The 24132-nt window shown below is 40.5% G+C and overlaps 2 protein-coding genes across 3 annotated transcripts in view; one reads left to right on the top strand and one right to left on the bottom strand.

Moving 5' to 3' along the window:
* The window catches only part of LOC105203640 (nephrin), a 379020-nt gene that overhangs the window by 248222 nt on the left and 106666 nt on the right, over positions 1-24132 (bottom strand). The window lies entirely within an intron of this gene.
* Positions 1860-23828, top strand: LOC105203623 (glucose dehydrogenase [FAD, quinone]). The gene is made up of 9 exons (XM_011172472.2): positions 1860-2009; positions 3645-3850; positions 17277-17405; positions 18080-18276; positions 18709-19068; positions 20451-20598; positions 21094-21411; positions 21742-22112; positions 22759-23828. Exons 2-9 carry the CDS (start codon positions 3646-3648, stop codon positions 22942-22944), a joined length of 1914 nt encoding a protein of 637 aa, XP_011170774.2. The 5' UTR covers positions 1860-2009; position 3645; the 3' UTR covers positions 22945-23828.

Below are 24132 nucleotides of genomic sequence, written 5' to 3'. Positions count from 1 at the left end.
TTCGCGTCCCACGTGGATCGTTATTATTAGAAATGAGATTAAAAGCACGTTGTAAGCAGTTACAGCATGTTTGAATCTTTTATCGGTACTTTTTATCGGTAACGTAGCGGCATAAGCATAACCGAAACTTTCCGCGCTGCAAAAATCGAAATCAGTACCTATAAGCGAGAAACACGACAGTATCGTAATGTAATCGAAACTTTGTAAAACGTATTTTCAAACCTTTTTTTTTTAAATACTTAAAAATATAAATTACAACAAAACGATCAATCATATGTAACATTAATGAACAAATACAAAAAGTCGGTACATATTTCTTTTACTTTGAAGAACGTTATATATATTTTTTATTATTATATACAATTATGTTATATAGTTATTAAAAGAAAGAAAATGAAAAATTGCTGCTCTTAATTTATGTCTCTTTTCTCTGATTTTTATAATTCTATGTCTTGTAACGTACATTATCTTTATCTACATTTTTATCTACTACAGATTAAATTTTTCTTATTATTCCTTCTAATGAAAGAATAATTTTTATACCTTCAAGATAATAGAAAAAACAGTGCTATTGCAAATTATCTCTTTGATAATAAAACAAAATGTATGCAGCACAATACATACAATGTCTTTGCTAGTGTTATTTAAACTGAGAGATATTTTTTTAATATTTAACATTACAAAAAATTACTTCAAAAATTATCGTTATTTGTGTAGTATTGTGTACAGTAGTTTCCCTTCTCCATTCGCGCGCTCTTCATTATTCATCGTGAAAAAATAAAACATAACAGGTTACGCAATTCTCAGATGTTTTTAAAAGTTTTAATTTTATTCAAAATATAAATCATAATATTTTAATTTCTGTTCTTTTTTTATATCATTTGTTTTGTATTTAATTTCATACGTGGTTGACTTCAGCTTTTGCAATTACGTAAAATGCATCCGTAACTTTTACGATTATTGCTCGATTCAATAAAACAATATCTAGATTATATTGAATCGATTGAGATTCATAGTTACATTAAATTTGTGCGATCCCGTTCCTATTATCGATATTATCGCGTTTAGGCGATTATGCGGGCATATTATATTTTGCGATGAGACTCGCATATTACTGACAACGAATACTCGCGCACAATGCATAGATAGAACGCAAAGATTGAATTATTCCACTGAGCTCACTATTGAAATAATAAAACGAGCTGCAAAAAATTTAATTTCAGCTATACGAGATAAAATCGCGCGTTTGATAAAACGAGAAATGATTTACTTATCAATAGATAATCAATCCTTGCGTTTATATTACGTAAATCTTCATCTATCATTATTTCATTATTTATCGATTATATTGATCGATTACGTTCGATATTTCTTGCGGCACATAAATTTCGATAGAAAAATACCTGATAGAGAATTGAGGAAATATCTATAATAAATGAGAAATTTAGTACAAAGATTTTATTTTAGTTCCATTTCCAATATTGGTGCTTCAAAAATGCAATTTCTTTACATAGGTCTTTAATAAAAAAAGTGACGGAATGAAACAATTCACATTTAAACCGATCGAATTAAATTTCTCGATTTCTAAAACCGGGCTGCGTCATTGGAATTTCTAAAATCGCATCATCAATGCACTTTAAGTGGTATTACGCATCGTATTTCTTCGTGAAAAACTTCACAAGTGCCGTGTCATTTATTATCGGGACGTATCTCTATTCCAGTAAAAACAAAAATTACACGGGACTTTTCCTTTCCTTTACAACCGCGTAGAATTCATTGACGTGATCTATGGTGGGTGTCTTCGGCGGGGAATCGGACTGCCAGAGTGGGAGATGAATTATAAAGTGACGTTCTACGGTGAGAGGTCTTACAGTTACACTTTGCCCGTTTGTAGCAAAGCCGCGCACCGTTGCACGTGCACGAGTCTTTACCGGCTCACGTGTATAACCGGAGTGCATCGACAAGAGATTTTCATCGAGAGGAGAGCTGTGCTCCTCAGTCAGTGTAACGTTAGTATCATTTAGCATGTCTCGTGTCTCGAGGTCACTCGACGTCATTTCTCACGGATCTCGATCCGGATCCGAGTCGCCGGCGCGGCGCCGCGCCGTTTTAATTTCCCTCGGCATAATCCGCATCATCGCGACATAATCTAAATCGCACAACAGTTAACACTCGAGAACGCATCCCGTTCGCGTAGAAAGGAGTGGGGGGGGGGAGGGGGAGGAACGGGGCTTATCGATTCGTGTCTGCGTTCACCGCGGGCCCTATCATGTTTTTCTCTTTTTTTTTCTGCACAATCTCGTGTTGTAGCTCGGTTGCAATAAATCATACGCGCGTTCCCCGTATATGTTCAACAGTTTGATGTGTGTACATTATAAATGGTGGACATAAAACGCGATCCCGTTCGTGTCATTCGTGATTCACGTGACCTCGAGGGGGAGGGCGAGGGGTCTCGACGTTACGAAATTAGCGCACGTTAATTAACGCCGGCACGATTTTCGAGGCGCACCCCGCGACCAGCGGAAGAAGTAATTCGCGATTTTCGTACGGCGCACGAACGACAAATTATGTAAATTGATCACAATAATCATTGCGCTTAGCCCAGCGACGACTCTTTGTGGCCCCGAATATTCGTTCCTCCGGGCGCTAATGCGCGCGCGTAATGCCACTGCACAGAAAGGCAGCCGTGTTAATTAGGGATGAATTAATTAACACACTCGGTTAATTACAATGCTATTAACTTCTCCGGCTAATTAAAGGGAATATTTATTTATGTTAAACGCCGCGCTCCTTCGCGTTCTGCGTGCGTGCCGCCGCGGACGAGGGCTTATGGTAATGTTCCGCGATATGGGCTGCTCGTCTAAAGAAACGAAGAATGAATAATCGATGCGCCTTAAACTCGAACGCGAAATATCGGGGACATTAAAACGGCAGGCGCCTCGCTTAGAATTAAACGCTATAAGTATACCGTCTTTCACTTAGCAGGTGTTTTTTTTCACACCGAGCTCTTTGCCGTGGCGGGAAAGCGAGTTTGCGCGAGTGGACGCGTTTAGACACGTCCCTGACTTCGATTAGCCGGCAACGGAGATACGAACATTAACCGCTTCTCGGAGGAAATAAAACAAAAAAACAAAAAAAAAACAAAAACCCGGCGAAACTAGAAATCGCACGAAATGCAAATGTCATAGTGACGGGCGACTATAGCGAACGCCAATTAAATATGATTTTGCACGATAGTTGGAATTGCGGGCTCACGTGCTGTCATGCGACGCGTAAATCGTGGCTTTACATGGTCTCGCGTTATTGCGCTTCCATTGATCTGTTAAGTGTACCAAATATCGCAATCAATTTACCATCGCGCTCTCGCCGTTCGCCGGCGCGGCGGCGTCTCTTTTTACAATCGACAGGCAAGCACGACGAGACAAATGTGACAATAACGTTCGGATAGAGACATTCTACATTCTGCCAAACGCATTCCGATTTATCGACTAAAAACAATAGCAAAATTATCTTTCTTGCGGAGGGAGATTCGCGTTACAACGGACAAATGCGTGAAATGAATTTACAGAGGTCTATCGTGACGTAATGGCGATTAATTATCGTTCAGCCGCGCAGACGCTTCTTACGACAATCGTTGTTCGCAGAATGTCTTTTCCTGTATCGGTCGCTCCAACATGTCCGATATCCATGGGACCGAGCCTTGCCCAGGTCTGCTCGGGCTCGCAGTTTATGACGTTCATGACGATTTTGGAAATGCTCGTGCTGTCCCAGGAGAGAGTGTCGGAAACTTGCGAGCGTGTAAGGCCGAAAAACCCGCCTGAATACTACTACGACTTCATCGTCATCGGCGGTGAGTATAAAAAAAAAACACAGATCTTAATTCGCCGATTAACTCCGAGGCGCGTTGCTGCGCATCATTAAAGTGTGCCGCGAGTTAAAAACTAATGACTTAACAATTTTCCACAGTAATTCATCAAACACTGTTGGCGAGATTTTTGCGCTATCACGATAAAATTACTGTAAAAAAAAAAACCGCGCCGCAGAAGAATTTAAGAAGAGACCGGTTTTCATTCTTTTAACTTTCTCTAAAATGTTTCAAAATATAAATTATAAATCATAATAATATGTCAGTTTTCACCGTTTAGTTGATACTGTCGTTACACTTGGTAATTTTTAAAACTGGGTCTCTCCCGTTCGCGATCTTTCAAAGCGCCCCGATGTATGTCAGGTTCATTTGTCATGCAGTCCGCTATCATGCGATTCTTCTAATTGCTAGCATTAGCGAGCGTTTTTCTGATGAAGCTATCGTATCGTAAACTGTTGCTCCACAAAACGACGGCAGAAACTATCATCCGCTTAATTAAGGATAAGAGCGTAATGGCTATTTGCTACGTTGAAAGGAAGAGTCGAGGAAAGTAACGGCCGGTGATTTTCTAATGGACAAGTGAAATTGATCGACGTAATTGGAATGTATCCCTGTGTGCACCTTGCGCACGTGTGTGATCGGATAACCGGTTCGAGTATCGATTCGAGCGATGAGATAACAATCAAGTCGGCCTCATTAGAGTAACAAGACGGTATCTTGTGAAAAGGTGCAAACAACAAATCATTTTGCTAATCGTTATTTGGACGTGACTTTGCGAAAGAGTCTGCCGATTTCGATAAACGAACCGAAATCATTCGGGTCACGGCGCGCAGCGAAAGGTATAATGGAAGATAGTTCGCGGTTCGTAAATGTCGTTCATTATGTGCGACAGTCAACGAACCATAAATATAGTATAATAAAACCAATGTGTAACGAGAGATAAAAGTGGCCATGCGCGACCTGTCGAAATGAACCCATAACCCATTTTCTATTTTTTTTCCAGACAATGGAAAATTGATTCTAAAAACGGGAAGTGAAACGAAATGCATAATCCATATATGAAGGAGCATTAATAACTCAGGCAAATGTACGCGGTGATTATTCGTAGTACTTGAACATTACTGCTGCCCTATATATCTAGCAAATAGTACTTTGATAATATAACGCAATAATACAATATAAACGGATATAATCGCGCGCTATCACGCAATGGGTTCAATCGGCACACGATATCTGCACCAATGTAGCATGATTGTATTAATGAAATATTTATCGGGGATACATAATTCAATGTGAGAATAAAAAACAACTGATGTTTCGTGCGTAAATTTAACGACGTTAGCATCAAGGGGACAACGATTCCTGGCGTACATATATATATATATATATTCGTATGTGCATGCGTACATACGTACATATAAATATAATATTGGTGCAAAAGTTTGATGGGTTTTCAATAGATGTAACCAACGGTTTCTTTTTTTTTTTTTTTTTTTTAAATGTCGAAAGGCGATCGATCTGTTAAAAAACCGTTTAATTTACCAACAATTTCTGTCGAAATTCGCGCGTTTGTATCCGCTAAATTGCATATCGTCCGGTATCTAAAGATTGTCCAGAGCGTGGTTTGTCTTTGAGATTGAAATCATCTCGTTCAAATTTAACGAACCATATTTCGCAGGTTGGAATCGCATTCTCTCCGAATAAATCACACACACACATGTTTCTTTTACGATATTTCGAATATTTATTCCTCTCCGAAATTCACGTAGATTTTTTTATTGTTCGTACGTGGAGCTCTCCTTCGCTCATTTTCACTTTTAATTAAAAATACTATGATACGTGTTCAATTTTTTCTAAACGACAGCCGACAACGTTGCCCTTTCAGCGATAATTATATATTAATATGTCCGCTAATAGTGCAATAAAAAAAAAAAAAAAACATTGATCACAACATCTATTAAAAACCCGTCAAAACTTTAGCACTCACCCAATACACATAAACATACATATATAATTTTTATATAAACTTTTTAATACGTGTGTTACTTGTGACGCTACGCGGAGCGTTACAAACGAACGAGCCTTTCAGTTCGGGGACTAATTTTCTATACAATTAATACTTCTCGCTGTCGCCCGTTGCAACAGTAATAATGTATAAACTCGAGAACTCGGGAGTGTTTTCCCCGCTGGGAAAACAAAGGATTAATAGTAAGTCTCCCGACGCGCAGCGCGATATTCGTCGCGACTTTCGACATTTACATTCGACCGGCGAGTCTGGTTCGTAGAGCCTGGTCGTAAAGGAGAGAAAAAAAAAGAAGGGGAGAAAGGAGAAGCACATAATTGAATATTTTAGTATGCGGTTGATAAAATCCGTCGCGTAAATCCCGTCCCGGAAATTCGCCGGTCGGTGGCGGACGATACCGAACTCGGGATCGAGCGATCGAAACTAATTTTCTTTGCTTCCCTTTCGGTGATTATTCCCGATAGGACTCCCGGGATATCCGGACGGGAAGATGGAATTTTTCAGTGACTCGACCGGTTATCCGGTCGCCGCATGGATGACCGCGCTTCGCTCGTGATATCGACCGACCCTCTTGCCGCGGCCCGAATTTTCCACACCGCGAGAAAATTTCCGCTTACCCTCTAAGTAAGAATACCGCGCAGCGCTGTGGGGGAGAAGGAAAAAAAATACTGCATAAAGATATAATGAATGTGGAGAGTCTCTTCTCGTTCCCTCGGTATTACGATTACCGCGTTTCTAATTAGAGACGCGACACTCGGAAGTCATATTGTGTAAGAATGCGTAGGTGCGGTAGGTTTTTTTTTTCCAAATAAACGTGCGTCGCCCAAGAGAATGTAGAAATAAACGTAGCTGTGTGCGAATGATTAATCGTTACCGTCGGTGACCGCGGGTGTATTACCACGAAGAGGTGAGGAGAAAATATTAATAATACCGTCGCTGAGTAATTAGCGTGATGCTTATTAATTATTCCGTCAATGCCCGGTCGGGAGAAAGAAGCTCGTAGAATAATTATAATGGTGCAATGCTTGAAGCAGAAGTTGGAGGGCGGTAAAAGGGTCGAGTCGACTGGAAAGGAAAGAAAATGGGTTTTGTCATTATCATTAGAGCTGAGCGGTACGCTGTCGCGATAAAGCTTCGTTGAATAAAATCCCGATATGAATAGCGCGGCGTGACATAGTGTAATTGAAATAATTGCAATGATGTCGTAACATCTCAGTTAAAAATATAAATTATGTTCAAAGCAAATCGACGAAAGGAGAGGGGGGAGAGAGAAAGAGAAGGAAGGAGGGACGTGAGATGCGAGAAATCTCGGGAGAACCGAGGCAAAAGCTTATTATTCCGCCAACAGTCGACGTAAAGAATGATGAAGGTGCACTTGTAACAATCCGGAAAATAAGCGCCCTTTATATCGCTCCGGGGTCGCCTGAATGTGCAGAAGATGGATTAGAAAATCAAGATAAAACACCGGCACGCGGTAAAAAGCGCAAAATGAGCAAAACGAATGCCGCCGGTACGCGCCGGCTGTTTATGTGACCCGTAAGCATAGTTTTCGCGTGTAACGCAAGATCTAAACTCCGAAAAATCCATTGGAATAACAAATGTTTTTCGCGCAACGTTTATTTCGCGTTCCCGCTGCAAAAGGGAAGTAAAAAAACAAAACAAAAAAAAAATGTTGCACGCGTTCTCCGATGAGAAACGAAGAAATACGTATGAATAAATATATTCAACGTAACGCATTAGCAAATGAAATAATCACTATAAAACGTTTTGCAACATTTTATACCCCTCTGCCGTTCAGCAGCCCTCCGTAACCGGAATAATGAAAGAGCAGAGGAAACATTTTCGTGCGTAGCATCCGCGGTAAAAATAAATACGCAATTTTTACGAATTGTTCGCGAAAATTTAACAAGCCACTAAAGCGCTAATTAAAAAGTAATTGGGAATACTTCGGTTTAAATGAAAAGCTCGGCAAAAGATCGACGGTTCACGCGGGAGGAGGAACACCACCTCGCGCTTGTCTCGCAGCGAATTCCCGCCTTCGTCGAGCGAAACTGGGGGAGGAAAAAAAAAAACACTATAAACCTTCCGGTGGCGTTTACATGTTTACCATGGCCAAACACAGTTATCACGAGTCGTCGCCCGTGCCTCACGGCTGGTAATTGTTATTTGTCGTTTACAGGGGTACGGCGTGATCTCGCCGGCGAAAATGCAATTCGACGCGCATGATCGTTCCTACGCACCGCGTATCCCGTTCGGATGCGATATTAATACAGACCGTTATTTATTCGGTCACGAAGCGCGTGATTATTACATCATTAATTTAATTACCGCCCCCGCGCCGCACCGACCCACTCCCTCACCCTCGCTCTCTTTCTCTGTCTCTGTCCGGGTCCCCCGTGTCTCCCCCCCTGTCGAAACCACCTCGTCCGACCATCGCGGGCCATCGCGTCATTACACCGACGAAGCTACGTTCCATTATTCCATACGTTCCTATCTCGGCCTGTCGGGACATATAAATTCTCGAAGGTGGTAAAATTTGTTGGAGGGAGAGAGAGAGAGAGTGAGAAAGGAAAGAGGGAGGGGATTGGGATGCAGATAGCCAGCGCGAGCGATGCGGAGAGGACGGTGCATAATGTGATTTAAACGGCTCAACGAATTTCATACGCTCTTTGCATTTCGGGATAATTCGTACCGGCGACGCGATCGCCCATGCGCGAACGCGCCCGCCTGTCCTGCATTTTGTTTATACATTTTGGCGATCTGTCGCGGCTCGTTAATACGCGATGACGACTGCAGCGTGCGCTGGTATTGGCGGATTATTTACGGGGGGCGAATCGGAATGCTGAAATGGAATGCGATCGTTAATTTTAAGAGCGTGATATGCAATTCGAGATTCGGCATTTCTTTCAAAAGAAATATGCGATACTATAAAAATATTAAAGATTGAGATAAAAAGTATTACAGCAGGTGCCGCCAAAAAAATGATTGATCTATACTACTTTTTTATGTTATTTAAATTGCTATATTAAATTTATTAAAAATCATATTAATAAAGTGCTGTAAAAATAGTACATCGTTATACAGATATTTTCAATTCTGTGTGTACAGGATGCGTAGCACAATATATGTGTAACAAACTAATAAGTATAAACTGGTATCTTTCTCTCTGGAAACCCTATGCGTCTGCGGATCCCAAGTTCGCAATTTTTCACGGCAATAACAGGCAGCGAGATCGCCCGTGTTTTTCCCTCGGAGGGGTGCGACTTTTCCCCCCGCATTTTTCGCCGATCAAACACGGCTGCCTGCACAGCCAGAAAATAAAACGGCAGCCGAGCGGAATAAACGCGCATCATTCTGCATCTGCAACGCGTCAAAACGCGACACGCTAACGCTAAATATTGTCGGAAAAGTCAGCGCTACAGACGCGTCGAAATCGATACGCTCTCGGTGTGGAGACGAAGAAGATTTCTTCCGGTCCCCTTCATTTTAATAATTAAATATCGGATCTTGAATCAAATTTTCACGATTTTAATATCCGCCGCGATGCACGCGCATATCGTCGCGCTCGCGATAACGCGCGCGTGATGGTAGATAATTTATACGAATACTCGCGACTGTAAATGATTTAACTACCGACGTCCATCACCTTTTAAGAGTTGCATTAATTCTTCATTAACGTACACGTTTCTCGAATTTTCAAGCTATTCCAAGTATCATTTTAATCATATTTGTCGACTTGAAGAATTATTTTAGTATGAAAAATATTAAGGTTTAATTCGCTATTTATTTCGTCAAGTTAATTGGTCGCTAATTGTACGTTTCGTGCATGAAAATATCAGCGCAAACTCGACAGATACGATCTAATAAATAAGCCGTTTCGCACCGGCGCGCGGCACGGCGGCGAGTTCAAATTGTCTATTCGCGTCTCATAAATAGAAACCTAAGGATATATAATTACGTTCTCTCACATGTATACGCGCACGTCACGATCGTCGAGACTTGTTTTCCAGACGAGTACAAATTGCAATCTGTCGCGGAATCTCACACGCCGCTCGTTTCCTATTACGAGTTATTTCCAGTCGCGCAACGCGATCAGTCACGTATTAATGTCAGCGTCGGCGATTGACAGGCCGCGCAAGTACGGACACGAGTTAGTATACACCAGAAGAGAGACGTACCAGCGCTATGATAAACCGAATAAATTGAGTTGATTTTGGAAGCGGAAGCGTAGCGGCGGCTCGTTCGATACTAACCGCTCGGGCACTCGGCTATCGCTGCATCTCACGTAACACCGTCGAGGAAGCTCCGTACACGCGGGAACCGCGAAAATTGTACGTGCACGTTGTAAGGAAGCAAGTGTAGCGTGGCGCATACGTAAAATCCGCGGTTCGGGAAGCGAGAGCGAGATCGCCGTGAGCGGGCATAGGAGAGGAGAGGAGAGGAGAGAGGTATACTTTCCTCGCGCGGCGCTAAATCACGGACCCTTGACCGAGCAGTCGCGACAGCAGTTGCAGAGACGTAAATGCCGTCTAACGATAAGCAAACTGTCGCTGTCGCGGGCGCGAGCGAGTTGGCGCGGTCGTAAAGATACGAATCGATGAACGTGGTAGCGCGAATGTGTTTTGCGTATAACGCGACGAGCCGAGGGACACAATGTTTCCGACGCTCGCAAACTGGGACTTTCGCGCTTCCCGCGGTCCCAATGATATCTCTCGTAGCTCTGTATTCTCGAGATTCTTCCGCGATTCCAATGGGAGATATATCGCGCACACGTGCACGCGTACGAAATCGATCACGGAAAGCATAGGAAAAATCAAGGAACGTTCGTTGGTTTTTACACTCGCACGCTCATCGAGCGATGCACGAGTGCATCGGCTCCTTTCGACGTACGCTGTATATGCGCGCATTGTATACAGTTTATGTAAGAGCAGGTCATTTCTGTCGAAACAGAATCGCGATTTCACCTAGTGGTCTCTCTCTCTCTCTCTCTCTCTCTCTCTTCTTCCTTCGTGTATCCAGTTCTCGTTCAAATGCAGTCGCATTACAGTCGTAGGTAGGACGGGAAAGAGGAGGATGAGAAGCAGGAATTCCCGTGACGCGCAAAAGGAGGAAACCAGCCGGCACACGGGTTGGGATTATCGTTGCTCGCGGATTATCGCGGATATTTAGAGAGACTGGGCTCGCCGGGGTATATCCTTGCTCGCTCTCTCTCTCTCTTTCTCTCTCTCAATTTCTCTGTGGTCATGGAAGTAACAAGCCGAAAAACACTCGCGTTGCAACACGTAAATTAGGCGTGTTCTCTATTTTTTTTTTCAGATTTTTTCGACTCACCGCACGGCATGCACACTTTTTGCTCGCGGCCTCAATCGATATTGAGATTACTCGATAACGTTCCACTTATCGCCTCGGTCTTCGTGCACGAGATCTGATAATATACGAACAATCAAGACAAGTATTATTACCGTGTGGAAACGCAATATTTTTACATTTCCTAAACTAGCGGTTTAGTATCTATCTCACGCAGGTTAGTTAACGATAATTGAACAATTGGCATATATATATAGAGACCTATAGGACATAACAAAAGCCATCTATCACGTTTAGATCTCGTTGAAACAATCACGACAATTAGTGGATTATGTAATAAACGTACAGGTAACACATAGTATATTATTTACGTGAATATACATTAATGATAGTTTTTCGATCGGTCCTCTATTTTTAATAATTTTATTAGCTTCGGAAAGCCAGGAAAGCAAATAAAAATAAATAAAATTACGATTAAGATCAATAATAAATAATATTGATCTTTTAAATAAAAGAGATGAGAGATTAACTTTGGACTTTTTTTTTCAAGAAACTAAATGTGTTTAACAATAAAAAGTATTGCGTACAAAAATTTATCCGAATCGATGAAAGATATTCGTAATTATAACAATTACGACAATTATGACAATTATACCGTGATAAAGAGACAATCTGTTGCAGTAGCGACAACCTGCAATCATTCGCCTACAACTTTCATAAATAATACTTCATATCTTGGCCTTCAGAGATTAATAAAAATAATCAGCGTCCAAGAATTCCACATCTTGTAATAACAGTCCCCGCGATCTTTATTACCGATGAATACCATTGTCAGTCGACTCTATTAAAATTCCCAGCGGCGTTAAAAAGTACTTTGGCCAACGTTACACAAAGCTAGACCATTATCTCTCACAAACGTCATATTTCCACTTACGTCTTCAACATCTTTCACGAATTACGCTCGTTACAAAGGAGCTGTCAACAAGTGCTCGGCCATGTATTGTTATCTTGTAAGATACAATTTTAATTAATTTTAATACATATTATATAATTTTAATTTTTTTAGAATTAATAATGTAATACTTCCTTTATTAAAAATTAAATTTTATTTATTGCTTGTTTTAATCATAATCTCATTTATTCTTAATTGCATTCCGAGCAGTTATATATAAGATTCGATAAGCGATCTTTAATCACGCTTCATAAATAACATTCAATAAATTAAAAATTTTAAATTTTGCACACACACACACGCGCGCGTTCATAGAATAAAAATTACTTACACGTAACTGAAATAGCTAGCAGTAAGAGAACATGTCAACTGTTGAACAGGCGTCGAAAGAATATTTTTTCAACGCTCTGGAGCGCAAACGTGTCGTGCGGAAAATCGTGCGGAAAGAAGTGACTATCGTGCTCGCGGTGTTACCACTTTACTGATTCTTCTTGCGAGAAAGAGAGAGAGAGAGAAACTGAACGGATCGCGAATACCGAAAGAACGGCGACAAGAACGATCGCGATCGGACGCAGTCTATTTTCCGCGCTGTTGCGCCGAAAGCGAATCACCGAGCCGCGCACGAAAACGTTAGAAAACATAAAACAATTCCAGCGCGCAATGGTGAGAATATTTACTATTCGAACGAGACAGATATTTGAACGACATTCTTGCCCGCTCATTAGACAATATATTTTTCTCAATCTCGATTGAACATGCGGTATGCGGAAAAATAACTATATTTTCTAGAAAAAATAACTGACGCGCGTTTCGAGGTACATGCAATATTAACAGCTACATAAATCAATTGTCATCCGTATAAACTGTCATCCGTGGAGACTCGAATAATTTATTATTTAACTTTCTGTAGAGACAAAAGCAGTATACAAAGATATATATTCATCTTCTATTAAAGTACGATATTTTAATTTCAACAGAAAAACAAGTCACCACATTAAAAAATAATATACACTAATGGACGTATATATTTTAATGAAGATAAAAAATTCTCGTAGTTTTCTCTGATTTTCTTTTTGGGTTAGAGATTCCATATACTTATTTATAACATAAAGATGAGAGGTCCAATATAAATCTACAGCGAATTTTGCAGTCTGGCTAATAAATGATTTTTGTGTGAATTTTTACAATTTTTGTCTCACGTGAATTGTATGTCGCATATTTGTCAGTTTTGAATAGTTTCAAAACTTTATTTCAAAGTCAAAATACGTCACAAATTAATGAGCAGTTTAATAACATTGCTTATTTCAAAGTTAGTTTATTTCGAGAACAGGAATATTTTAGCATGTAAAAGATTTATAGCATTGAAATGGCATAGTAAAGGATTTGAATATTTTAACCTTTTCAATAATGCTATGCAAAAGTTATAAGAACGTTATAAACGTGTTTTAATTAGCAAAAAAAATGAAACCATGTCATCTTTATAAAGATGTGTTATGATGTAACATCTTCTTATTTTACATAAGTTATTTCTATATTAGAAGCTAAGTAATGCAAATATTATTTTCGGCCATTAATATATTCTTGTAACAACGTAATTAACATAAATTCAATTCGTATTCACGTTTGCTTACTTAAAGTACGTATACGGAAAGTTTGTCCGGAACGGGAAGTAATTTCCCTTATTAATTGCTGAATTCAAAGTGGTTCTCATAAAAGAGCTAATTATAGACATCGTTAAGCTGATTTAGTGCGGATAAAATTCCTTCCACAGTTTGTTCCGGCTTGGCGTCAATATGAAGAAAAAAAAAAAAAAAAAATTCATAGAAATACGCGAGACGGTGCTCAAAGGTCGCGAGCGTCAAGTTCAACTAAACGACTAATTATCGAGAGACGAATTTGGCGCGTGTCCTTATTCGCTCGCGCGAGTTCCCGTTGGCTTATTTTTCTTCCTTCCGGGAACTTTCTTCTCGTTTCCATTTGTGAATAGAGGAAGGCAAAGAGCTGGCGGTTTCGTCGCGTAACTCATTTTTCCGCAAACGGCAGCGCCGTGGCCCTTTTAAGCACGCTGCAAACACGTTTAACAATCATAGATTGAAATATCGCGAGAATTTCATCATGCTAAAGAGAGAAAATCGGCGAGATTGAGAAACATGTTTCATCGCACAAGGACCATAGCATCGAATATGTATATATTATATAGATACGTAGAAAAAAAAATGCAATCCGTAAGTTTCATGTTTAATACACAGTTAAAACACGTGCAATTTCCCAGACAGCACTACGGCTGTGGTTAAATAAATATTTATTCGTCTTGTATTATGAATATAAAATTCATGAATGTGAGGAAGAGGTGGGAACTGACTTGCGGAAGTAATCTTGTTGAATATGCATCGACTGTCTCGTTCTCTCGTCCTATATATCTTTTAACATGATCATTCGTTTCATAATTCACGCGAAATCCGACGGATAAACAGAAATGTCGGAGTCTAATAGAAAAAAGAACACCACGTTAACAGATGCTTGAGATAATATTGAAAATTAACCAGCTGCGTTTTAATTAAAACCTCGAACACTGTCTCAGTTTATGCGAGATATAAATGTAAAATTACGTTAAAGAAAAAATTCACGCAAGTTATTTGTATAATATATATATTACATATATATATTTTTTTTTTACGTCACGCACTTGATGTGCTGTTGTATATCCAAGTCTAAAATGCGTGTACGCGTTTACTTTTTAGAAAAGTTACTTTTCACCATTTGATAACTCTTATCAAGTATACCATTACGCACGACCGGAAAGGTTCATTTACAACGCTGCAAATTTCGGGGTCATGCAAATAATGTGGCACAAAGTCATGTACCGGGTGTGCAAATCTCAGTTGTTTACGCCTGACGTGCAGATTGATTTCTACGAACGCATTCCGATCCCTATTAGAAAATTACCGTAATTACCACCCGGTCGCAATAATATACTGCTCTTCAAATAAATGGGGGGGATAAAAGTTTCACGCTCGAAAAATTCCTTCCGCGTTGGCTTCTCGTCGACGGAGTCCGTTATACCGAGGACATTTATCAGCTAATAGAAAGCGACTTTATACGAGATGCGATGAAATCCACGCTCGCGCTTGCGTTCACCGCAAAATTAATCTGTAAAAATGCCGGGCGCATAAGCGCATTCGCACGGAAGACATTAAGTCAGAAAAGAAACCATTTGTATTTGGCCATTTGTACGAGAGCCCGGATTTACATGGACGTAATTATGCGCGATCGACAAAATAGGGCGGGCAAATCATATTACGCAAGTGGCAGTCGCCGTAACGCGATTTGATACACACGCGGAAATGCTAATTGAATTTCTTGATTAGAATATCCCCGGCTGGCTGTAATCCGTAATATCTGCGGGAAAGTAGAATTCGATTAACGCAATTCCGTTGTAAGCGACAGACTCGCGGAATGTATTTATATGTCGCATGAAAGGCATATATACTCACGGTCCCGTTGAGTTAATCTGACCAATTAATCAGATATTAAAAATAGAAGAAAAATAAACGCGGACTCTCCCTCCCGTCTCGTCGTTATGTTTATTGTCGGTACGCTGCAACAAAATAATACATTTTCATGTATGATGAAGCAACATTATTGAAGCTCCTGCATTATTGTACCTGCGCTCCACGGGCGTACAAATTATGCCAGTCGCGTGACCGTTTCAAACGAACGTCGCCGATAATGCGGTGACATTCGCAAATCTCGACTGACCACGCAAACGCGAGGGCCTCCGCTTATGGGAATGTCCGTTTCCATTGCACACTCGTGAAAACCTGAATTAACAATTCATTTGCCCGGTACAGAGTTGCGAAGGCATCGCGATAAGGTGCTTTATTTAAATAGTCAAACCATATTTTACAACTTTTCTAGCGTTTTAGCTAAAAATACGGGAATGCAAATAAACTGACGTAATATCGAGAGTTATCAGATAATATAATATAATAACGAAAAAAGGACAGAGTTTCTGTAGAAAATCTTAATAAAAAGGAAAAACGAGTAAATTAAAATTTTTCAAAACTAAAATATTATATATATAATCATGTAAATTATTTCACTACAATATAATTAATAATACATCTCCTTCATTTCCTTCTTACACTTCCTTTATATAATATGTAAAATCAAGGTGAGATCAGTATTTGCTAAAATTAAATTTCGAAATCTTATTCCGTTTAAAATTGTACCATCCCATTGTAAGTTTAATTGTCTTATTCTGAATCTAAAAACAAATTATAGGACTTAAAATAGGATGCTTGATAATCCCGATAATATCCATATCTGGATATAATGCGCAAAATTTAAAAATTAAAAATAAAACGTCAGTCGGATTTTATATCAATATGAAATATCAAGATTGACACGTATAATATTTTTCGTGTGTGCAAAAATATCCGGCTTATCGTATATCGTATAGTGTGACTTGCAGGCAATTAGGAAAATCCATTTTGGAAAAACGGAGAAGTATTTAAATCGCCGAAGAGACGAGTGCGATTTCATGAATCGTTGGCGCACGTAAATACACATACGTGCACATAGTTGCAATCACACGGTTCTTGGCAAGCCATTGCCAAGGCCTTAACTACCAACTTTCCAATGCGCCGTAGACAAAGCTTTTTGTAACAATTGATAGGATCGTAATAACAACAGTCGCGGCGCTAAATTACGTGCATCCGGCGATAGTCGATTAACATAACAATCTGAGAATCTATATTACGTTCTTGCGTCAGCACCGGTAATCACCATCGGCTGATGACTTTTCAACTCTTGTCGGACGCACGGAGCTCTTCCTGGCTTTCCTCGCGCCTGTTATTAAGCGAACGTTGATATACCGACGGCGCGAACGATCCGTCAACGTTGAATCAACCGCGATCTATCGTCCGATGACATATCTAATCGCGAAAGAGGAAACGTTAATTAGGGTCACGCAGATGCCTTTCTTCCGGCGAACGCAATTATAGAGTGGCGTTTCACTCGAAACCTGTTTCTTCCGCATCGCCACCGGATGCATTTTTCTCGAACCGATAGCCGCTTCGCGCTGAATAACGATAGGACTTTAATGACTTTTGTCGTTTTGAAATTAGGAGGGTCAGCCGGTGCCGTGGTGGCGTCTAGACTGAGCGACATACACGAATGGAAAGTTTTGCTGCTAGAAGCCGGCCCGGACGAACCACCGGGTGCCGAGGTTCCCAGTATGGTGGCAATGTTTCTGGGTAAGTTTCAATTGGACCATCCCCGTATACACAGCGCCGCGCCGCTGCTGTGTTATCTATACCGCGCTCAAACCTCGCCGCGATAATGAGTGTTTAGGGCGCTCACAATCTAGAATCAGTTTTGATTCTCACTTTATCGTTCAACGCAAATATGGATATCGGAAACGTGAGGATACAAAATGAGAATGCGCGAGTTTTTTCGCCCGTGATTCATTTCGATTCGATCTCTCCCCGTGGAATATTCGCGTTAGAATCATCTTTTTTTCATTTTCAACGTTCATTATCAATTATGCCATGAAATAAAATTTTGCACGTGTCTGTTTAAAATTCAATAACAGCTAATACATTATCACTTATTAGCATCTCCGTGGCTTGATTTTAATCAGAGCGCCGCGCGTTTAATTCACCGATAATTTTATTAAGCGAGGATCGATGTCAAATTAGTTGATATAAAATCTGTAGGGATGTGGTAAAATGATTCGGCACGTATGACTCTCTCAGATATCCGCGGATCTGACATAATGCGAGTAATCATAATCGCTCCTATTTAAAAAAGCGAGCGCTTCGAGAGGAAATTGTTGTAGCGCTCATCTGAAATCTATATTATTGCGAGTGCTGTTACGATCCGTTGCGGGCTTTACGCATGTTAAACGATCTGACAATTTTGCCGATAGGAACTGACATTGACTGGCAGTATCAAACCACGAACGAGATGAACGCTTGTCTGTCAACCGGCGGAACCTGCAGTTGGCCGCGTGGTAAAAACCTAGGCGGGACGTCCGTCCACAACGGTATGATGTATAACCGAGGCCACGCGAAAGATTTTGACAATTGGGCGGCCAGGGGTAATCCCGGATGGAGTTGGCGCGACGTAAGATCTCACGAATTTCTCTCGACGGACCACTTCGAGTATTTTGGAGAATCTAAATTTCAGCGCGAATTGATTTTAGCCGAGAAAAGCGAAAGCGCAATCTAAATCAATTCAATTCGCCTCTTTAAGTTTCAAGATAATCTCAAGTCGATACGATGGTGAATGTAAAAGATACGAACTGCCGTTTCAACGCAATCATCTTAGTCGTAACTTGTCAAACTTGTTGAATTATAAAGCGCTGTAAAGTATAAGTTGTAACATCATTAAAATACGTCTCCTAGCCGTGGTATTGCGAGTCTCGCAGCTTTATAAAACTATTTATATGTCTAAAAAAAGACAATTCTGTATTTTTGTTTTCTAAAAATCAATCGCTTTTAAGTTTTCATACATTCACGTGAATACATTTGCAAGAGACGACTGATCTTGTCTTAGGTCCTGCCGTACTTCATGTGTTCCGAGAACAACACGGAGATCCACCGAGTTGGTCGGAAGTATCATTCGACCGGTGGCCTGTTAACGGTCGAACGGTTTCCGTGGAAGCCTCCGATCGCGGATGACATCCTCGCTGCGGCCGCCGAAAGAGGATATCCGATTAGCGAGGACCTGAATGGCGACCAATTTACAGGATTTAGTGTGGCTCAAACCACAAGTAAGAACGGTGTCCGAGTAAGTAGTGCCGCGGCGTACTTGCGACCGGTGCGGCATCGGCGTAATTTGCACGTCTCCCTAAACGCCACGGTCACGAAGATTCTCATCGAAAACAGCAAGGCCGTTGGAGTCCAATTCTATCAAGTTAGTATACGTTATTTTTCTAACTCGCCAATGATGACACGGGAAAAGTTTTCTATTTCATCGTTTTCTCGTACATTTACGATTTGTTAATATATTTGTGAATAAGTTTTTAATTTAATAATTATTATATTCTAAATTATAATAATTATTCTATTAAATAATTATTCCAAAATGTGACGTAATCGTGCATATCGATAGTTGTGACAAAAATGTTAGAAACTTTATTTGACAGAAGATCATTCCACAATTGAATATTTTTTTTTAGTGAATAACTTAATTTGAAGATTATTAACCTAATTACGGATATTCTACTTTAAATATTTGATATAAGTAAAAAAAGATAAGATATGAGATAAAACTTCAATTTATATCATCTTCCACGAAAGTCTAAAACGTCATTTGTCAAGTTAATAATAAGCTTCCCAAATCATTATATACTATAATTGCAGCAATATTACCTATAAACCTATTTACGAACATTTGAGTCGCGTGATTGACAATTATAATTTTTATAGATACCGGAAATTCTATTTGTCACGATATCGCGAGCAAGAGGTCGTTTTTATCTAGTCGAGAGTCACAGAAAAATTCCGCCGCAACTTTTATTAATATACGCCGAATACGTCACGCTTGAAAAATCGGTATTATGCACGAATGGAAATTTGTCGAGGATCATATTGTATGGTTTTAGCTGTATTCAGATACAACGCATTAGTAATTACGCGCACGATGCAAAGTCCTTTTCATTAGATAACGAAACACGAGTTTTTTCCTCGTCCGCTAAAGTTTCAAGTTTTTCGCGCACACCAATAATTGCGTAACAGCTGATATCACATGATAGAGTCACTTACATGGACATTAAGAAGATGATTCTTTTTATCTCACTCGCGCTAAAGTTATAAGTTTTCAACGTACAAAGTAACGATTGCATAATAATTGATAGCTCATGCGCAGATATCGCATAATAAAGTCACTTTCACGGGTGTTATAAGAGAATATAATTTTTATCTCACGTTGTGCTGCATTTACGTACAAGTTTTTCATATGCAAATCAATAATCAATTTGTTCCTAGTTCATTTAACATTGACATCTTTAGATATCACAGCGTGACATAAAGATCACGCTTAAGTTAGTCCGATCTTGAATTGCCGTTCTTTTTATTTTTGATTTTTTTAATCGCTCACAACTCGACGCGTTAAATTTCGTAAAATATACGTTGTCGAAAGTAGATAGAGACATAACAACGACCATATCGCGCAACATCTCGGAGAACTTTGCTTTTTGTCGGAGCGGTTACTGGCACTTAGACACAAAATCAAGTTCGCGCTCTAAAGCGCGTCGGTGAGTTTGGTGATGTGAGTTTCAATGAACGCATCTTCAGGATGGTGAACTTCGAGTTGCCCGCGCCACAAAGGAGGTAATCGCCTCCGGTGGTGCCGTAAATTCGCCTCAACTGTTGCTACTCTCCGGAATCGGGCCGAAGGAACATCTGCGGGCGATGAACGTCACAGTCGTCAAGGATCTTCCAGGTAAGCGATCCATTCATCGTACATGTAAGTCATTATGAATACGACGATGTATCGTCTCGGCGAAGAGATAATTATCTTCCCCGACAGAATTTACCGTAATTTACCGATGACGCACGAAAGTTTATTATTCAATCCGTAATTCCGCATTACGACAAGAGTATCGAGTCTGTCCCCAGATATAAACTCAACAAAAGAGCCGAACTAGAGTTTCGCTCTATTGAAAGAGAACTAATTAAGCATTGAAGCAAATTAGTTCTTAGATTCTTCGGAGTGTCTTATTTGAAGTACGACCGAGATTAATTTCCGCGGATATAGGTGTGAACGTCTCCGTTAATTGCGAAAGGCGCAAAGTTTTCATTCTTATTGAACGTAATTGACGGAAACGAGCGTCGCGTCGCGTCGAGTCGACGCTCGATCGGATCACCGTTCGACAGGAATTATCGTCAAAGTCGATAATTGCTCTTTTTTTTAATCGGTCGAACCATTTTGCTCCAGGTGTCGGGGAGAACCTGCATAATCACGTGTCGTACACTCTATCGTGGACCATCAATCAGCCGAATCTGTACGACCTGACCTGGGCGTCTGCCGCGGAATATATCGCCTTCCAGAAAGGACCGATGGCGTCGACTGGTTTATCGCAATTGACCGGTATGCTACCATCGATCTACACGACTCCGGACCATCCCGATATTCAGCTGTTCTTCGGTGGTTATCAGGCGGCCTGCGCAACCACCGGTGAAGTGGGCGCGATCATGAACAATAACGGTCGCAGTATCAGCATGTCGCCGACGATGACGCATCCGCGTAGCAAGGGTAAGCGAACGTAATTAGCCCGAAATACCGATCTTCCGTCCGCAAAAATTAACTAATTAGATGATAATTTCGATGAATTTATTATCGATCGCCGGCGGCCGCCGGCACCCAAATTCTGTCCGTAAATTTAATGCGAGAATTATAGAACAGCTCGTCCGCGACTGTGATTATCACCGGGGAAAATTTCTACAAATTGATTAACCAATGCTCTTGCGTTGCACCTCGGTGGTCCATGAAATTTTGGCGAATTTCGACAGCCAATGTATCGCGCGTCAGCGTATTGTTCCGTCACCGATTAACCGTCGCCAATAAACGAACTTGATCGAACAGGGAAGCTGCGTCTCGCCAGTAACAACCCCCTCGAGGCACCGATCATCTGGGCCAACTATCTGAGCGATCCTATGGACGTGACGATCCTCGTCGAAGGTATCGAGATCGCGTTGTCGCTCGCCAATACCAATGCCATGGCCAAGTACAATATGACTCTGAACCACAGACCGTTGCCCGCGTGCTCCCAGTATCCCTATCTGAGCAAGGAATATTGGGCCTGCGCCGTGCGCCAAGACACCGGTCCGGAGAATCATCAGGCGGGCTCCTGCAAGATGGGTCCGCATAACGATCCCATGGCCGTGGTCGACCATCGATTGAGGGTATACGGCATCAGGAATCTCCGCGTGGCTGACGCGTCCATTATGCCACAGGTAGGTATCTCTCGTATCGCAGGAATATCGCGAGTGTTAATGCGTTTTTTCCCCTCCCTCTTCTCTTTTTGTTTCTTACTGCAGTGAGCGCTTTCCGCGCCAAAATGAACGATCATTAGCGAGGATAGCGAGACCTTCGAATTTTTTCGTTGCAAAGATTCTCCTTCAAGATTAACGCGCTATTATCGCGTTTGGATACGCGTTCGTCATTTAATCTTTTAATCATTCAGTCAATTGGAGATTTCCGGCTGCGTAAAGCCCATTTTAGACGATCTATAATTCGTGTTAGAATTCAAAATAGTATTCTATTTTATAATCTTGTGCGCGGTTAAATGCGAAAAGCAATTAAAAAGAATCAGAATACATAAAATATTAAAATACACATTAACACACATACATCAATATATGCAATATAAAAATTTATTTTAAAATCTGATAAAATGGGAATTATAAATCGTCCAAAGCGAGATTAACAAATTTACTAGCTTTCGCGCAACGATGCCACAAGTGCCATTTTTAGCCTCGATATTCAAATTAATTTTTATAATAAAAATCTCACGTAAAAGATTTATCTAAATTCTAATTCTAACGTATAAAAATTAAAAGAAAAAAAAATATAAACGCGATCACGCAATTGTTTTTCAAGGTAACGTCCAGCAACACGGCAGCCCCGGCCATGATGATCGGCGAAAAGGCGGCCGCGTACATCAAGTCCGACTGGGGCGTTGCCGGTACACAATGGTACGGGAAAGAACATTGCCCCATATGGAAAAACAACCATATGGATCCACACAACCATATGCATCCACACCACCATTGGAGGCACCATTAGTCACCAGCAATTTACCATGTTTCCTAGTTCACGCACGACGATCGACAGTACACTGGACCTGTTACTTTGGGGGATCAAGTACATCGACTGGGATCAGGCTATATGGTAGCCGGGCTCCACAATCTATCTAGTCTCTTATTGCATCCATCAATGCGTTTTCCGCAGCCTAAGAAAGTCGGCAAGAACGCGACCAAGGGCAAGGACTCTCTGGAAGATCCCTAAAGGCTGCGATTTCCTTTCTCTTCGGTATGACCGAGCGATCGAGCCGGACTAACGCCTCGCTCGAGCGTTGCGTTAGAAATTAATGACGCAACGTGCAGTTATTGTTACTAACGCAGTGAGTACGACTAAAGACAAAGTCGTCTCGCTGTACCGCCATGTCTTAATTTCCAGTTAAGAATTTCCTAAGATTGTGCGTCCCGCAGCGTCGTGACTGTCGAGACATCTGTCATCAATCAGTTAGCCGCGACACAACGGACGTAAATCTTCGTACAACTTACGAGTATTGTTACTGTTATTATTAATTTTTTAAACAAGTTCTACAATTTCCTATTGTTTTCTAGTTACTATACGCACCAAGAGTTTAGAATTACAGAACAGTTTAGGTGTACATATTACGTTAACAATTTCTTTTTCAATATCGCGTTCGTAGTACCTTCTAATAGCTGTGACATATAATACCACTCATGGATGTTCTATATTGAAATAATAACCAAAGACAGATTCTGGTACCTGGTACACCAACCGCCAAAAAACGTAGTAATTAATTGTTAATAAAAAAATTTGTTGAAAATTAAATGGATTATAAATATAAACAGCTCGGCCACTCTCAGAGACCCCGAGTGTAAATCAAAATACTGTAAATAAATAAGATTGCATAATAACAAAGATCAATTAACCATCCGTACCTAATTCCGACAAAATCCACACAAACACACACACACACACACACACACACACAGTACACACACAATACTATTACAAATAACGTTTACGTGTCGTAAATGCGATATTCAAAATCATAAAAATAAATACTAATAAGCGGAACTAAACCGACACACAACACAAGTAGGACAAGATAAGCCTTCTTTAATTAAAGACAATCTTGATGTTAAATTATATATATTTTCGAATTTTGCGTGCCAACAATTTTGTCAACCTTTAAACGCAGTTCTAAACTAAAGATGG

The sequence above is a fragment of the Solenopsis invicta genome, chromosome 16 (assembly GCF_016802725.1).
Source record: "Solenopsis invicta isolate M01_SB chromosome 16, UNIL_Sinv_3.0, whole genome shotgun sequence".
NCBI lineage: Eukaryota > Metazoa > Arthropoda > Insecta > Hymenoptera > Formicidae > Solenopsis > Solenopsis invicta.
The sequence above is the reverse complement of the archived record's forward strand: the minus strand, read 5'-3'. Positions and strand labels throughout refer to the sequence as shown.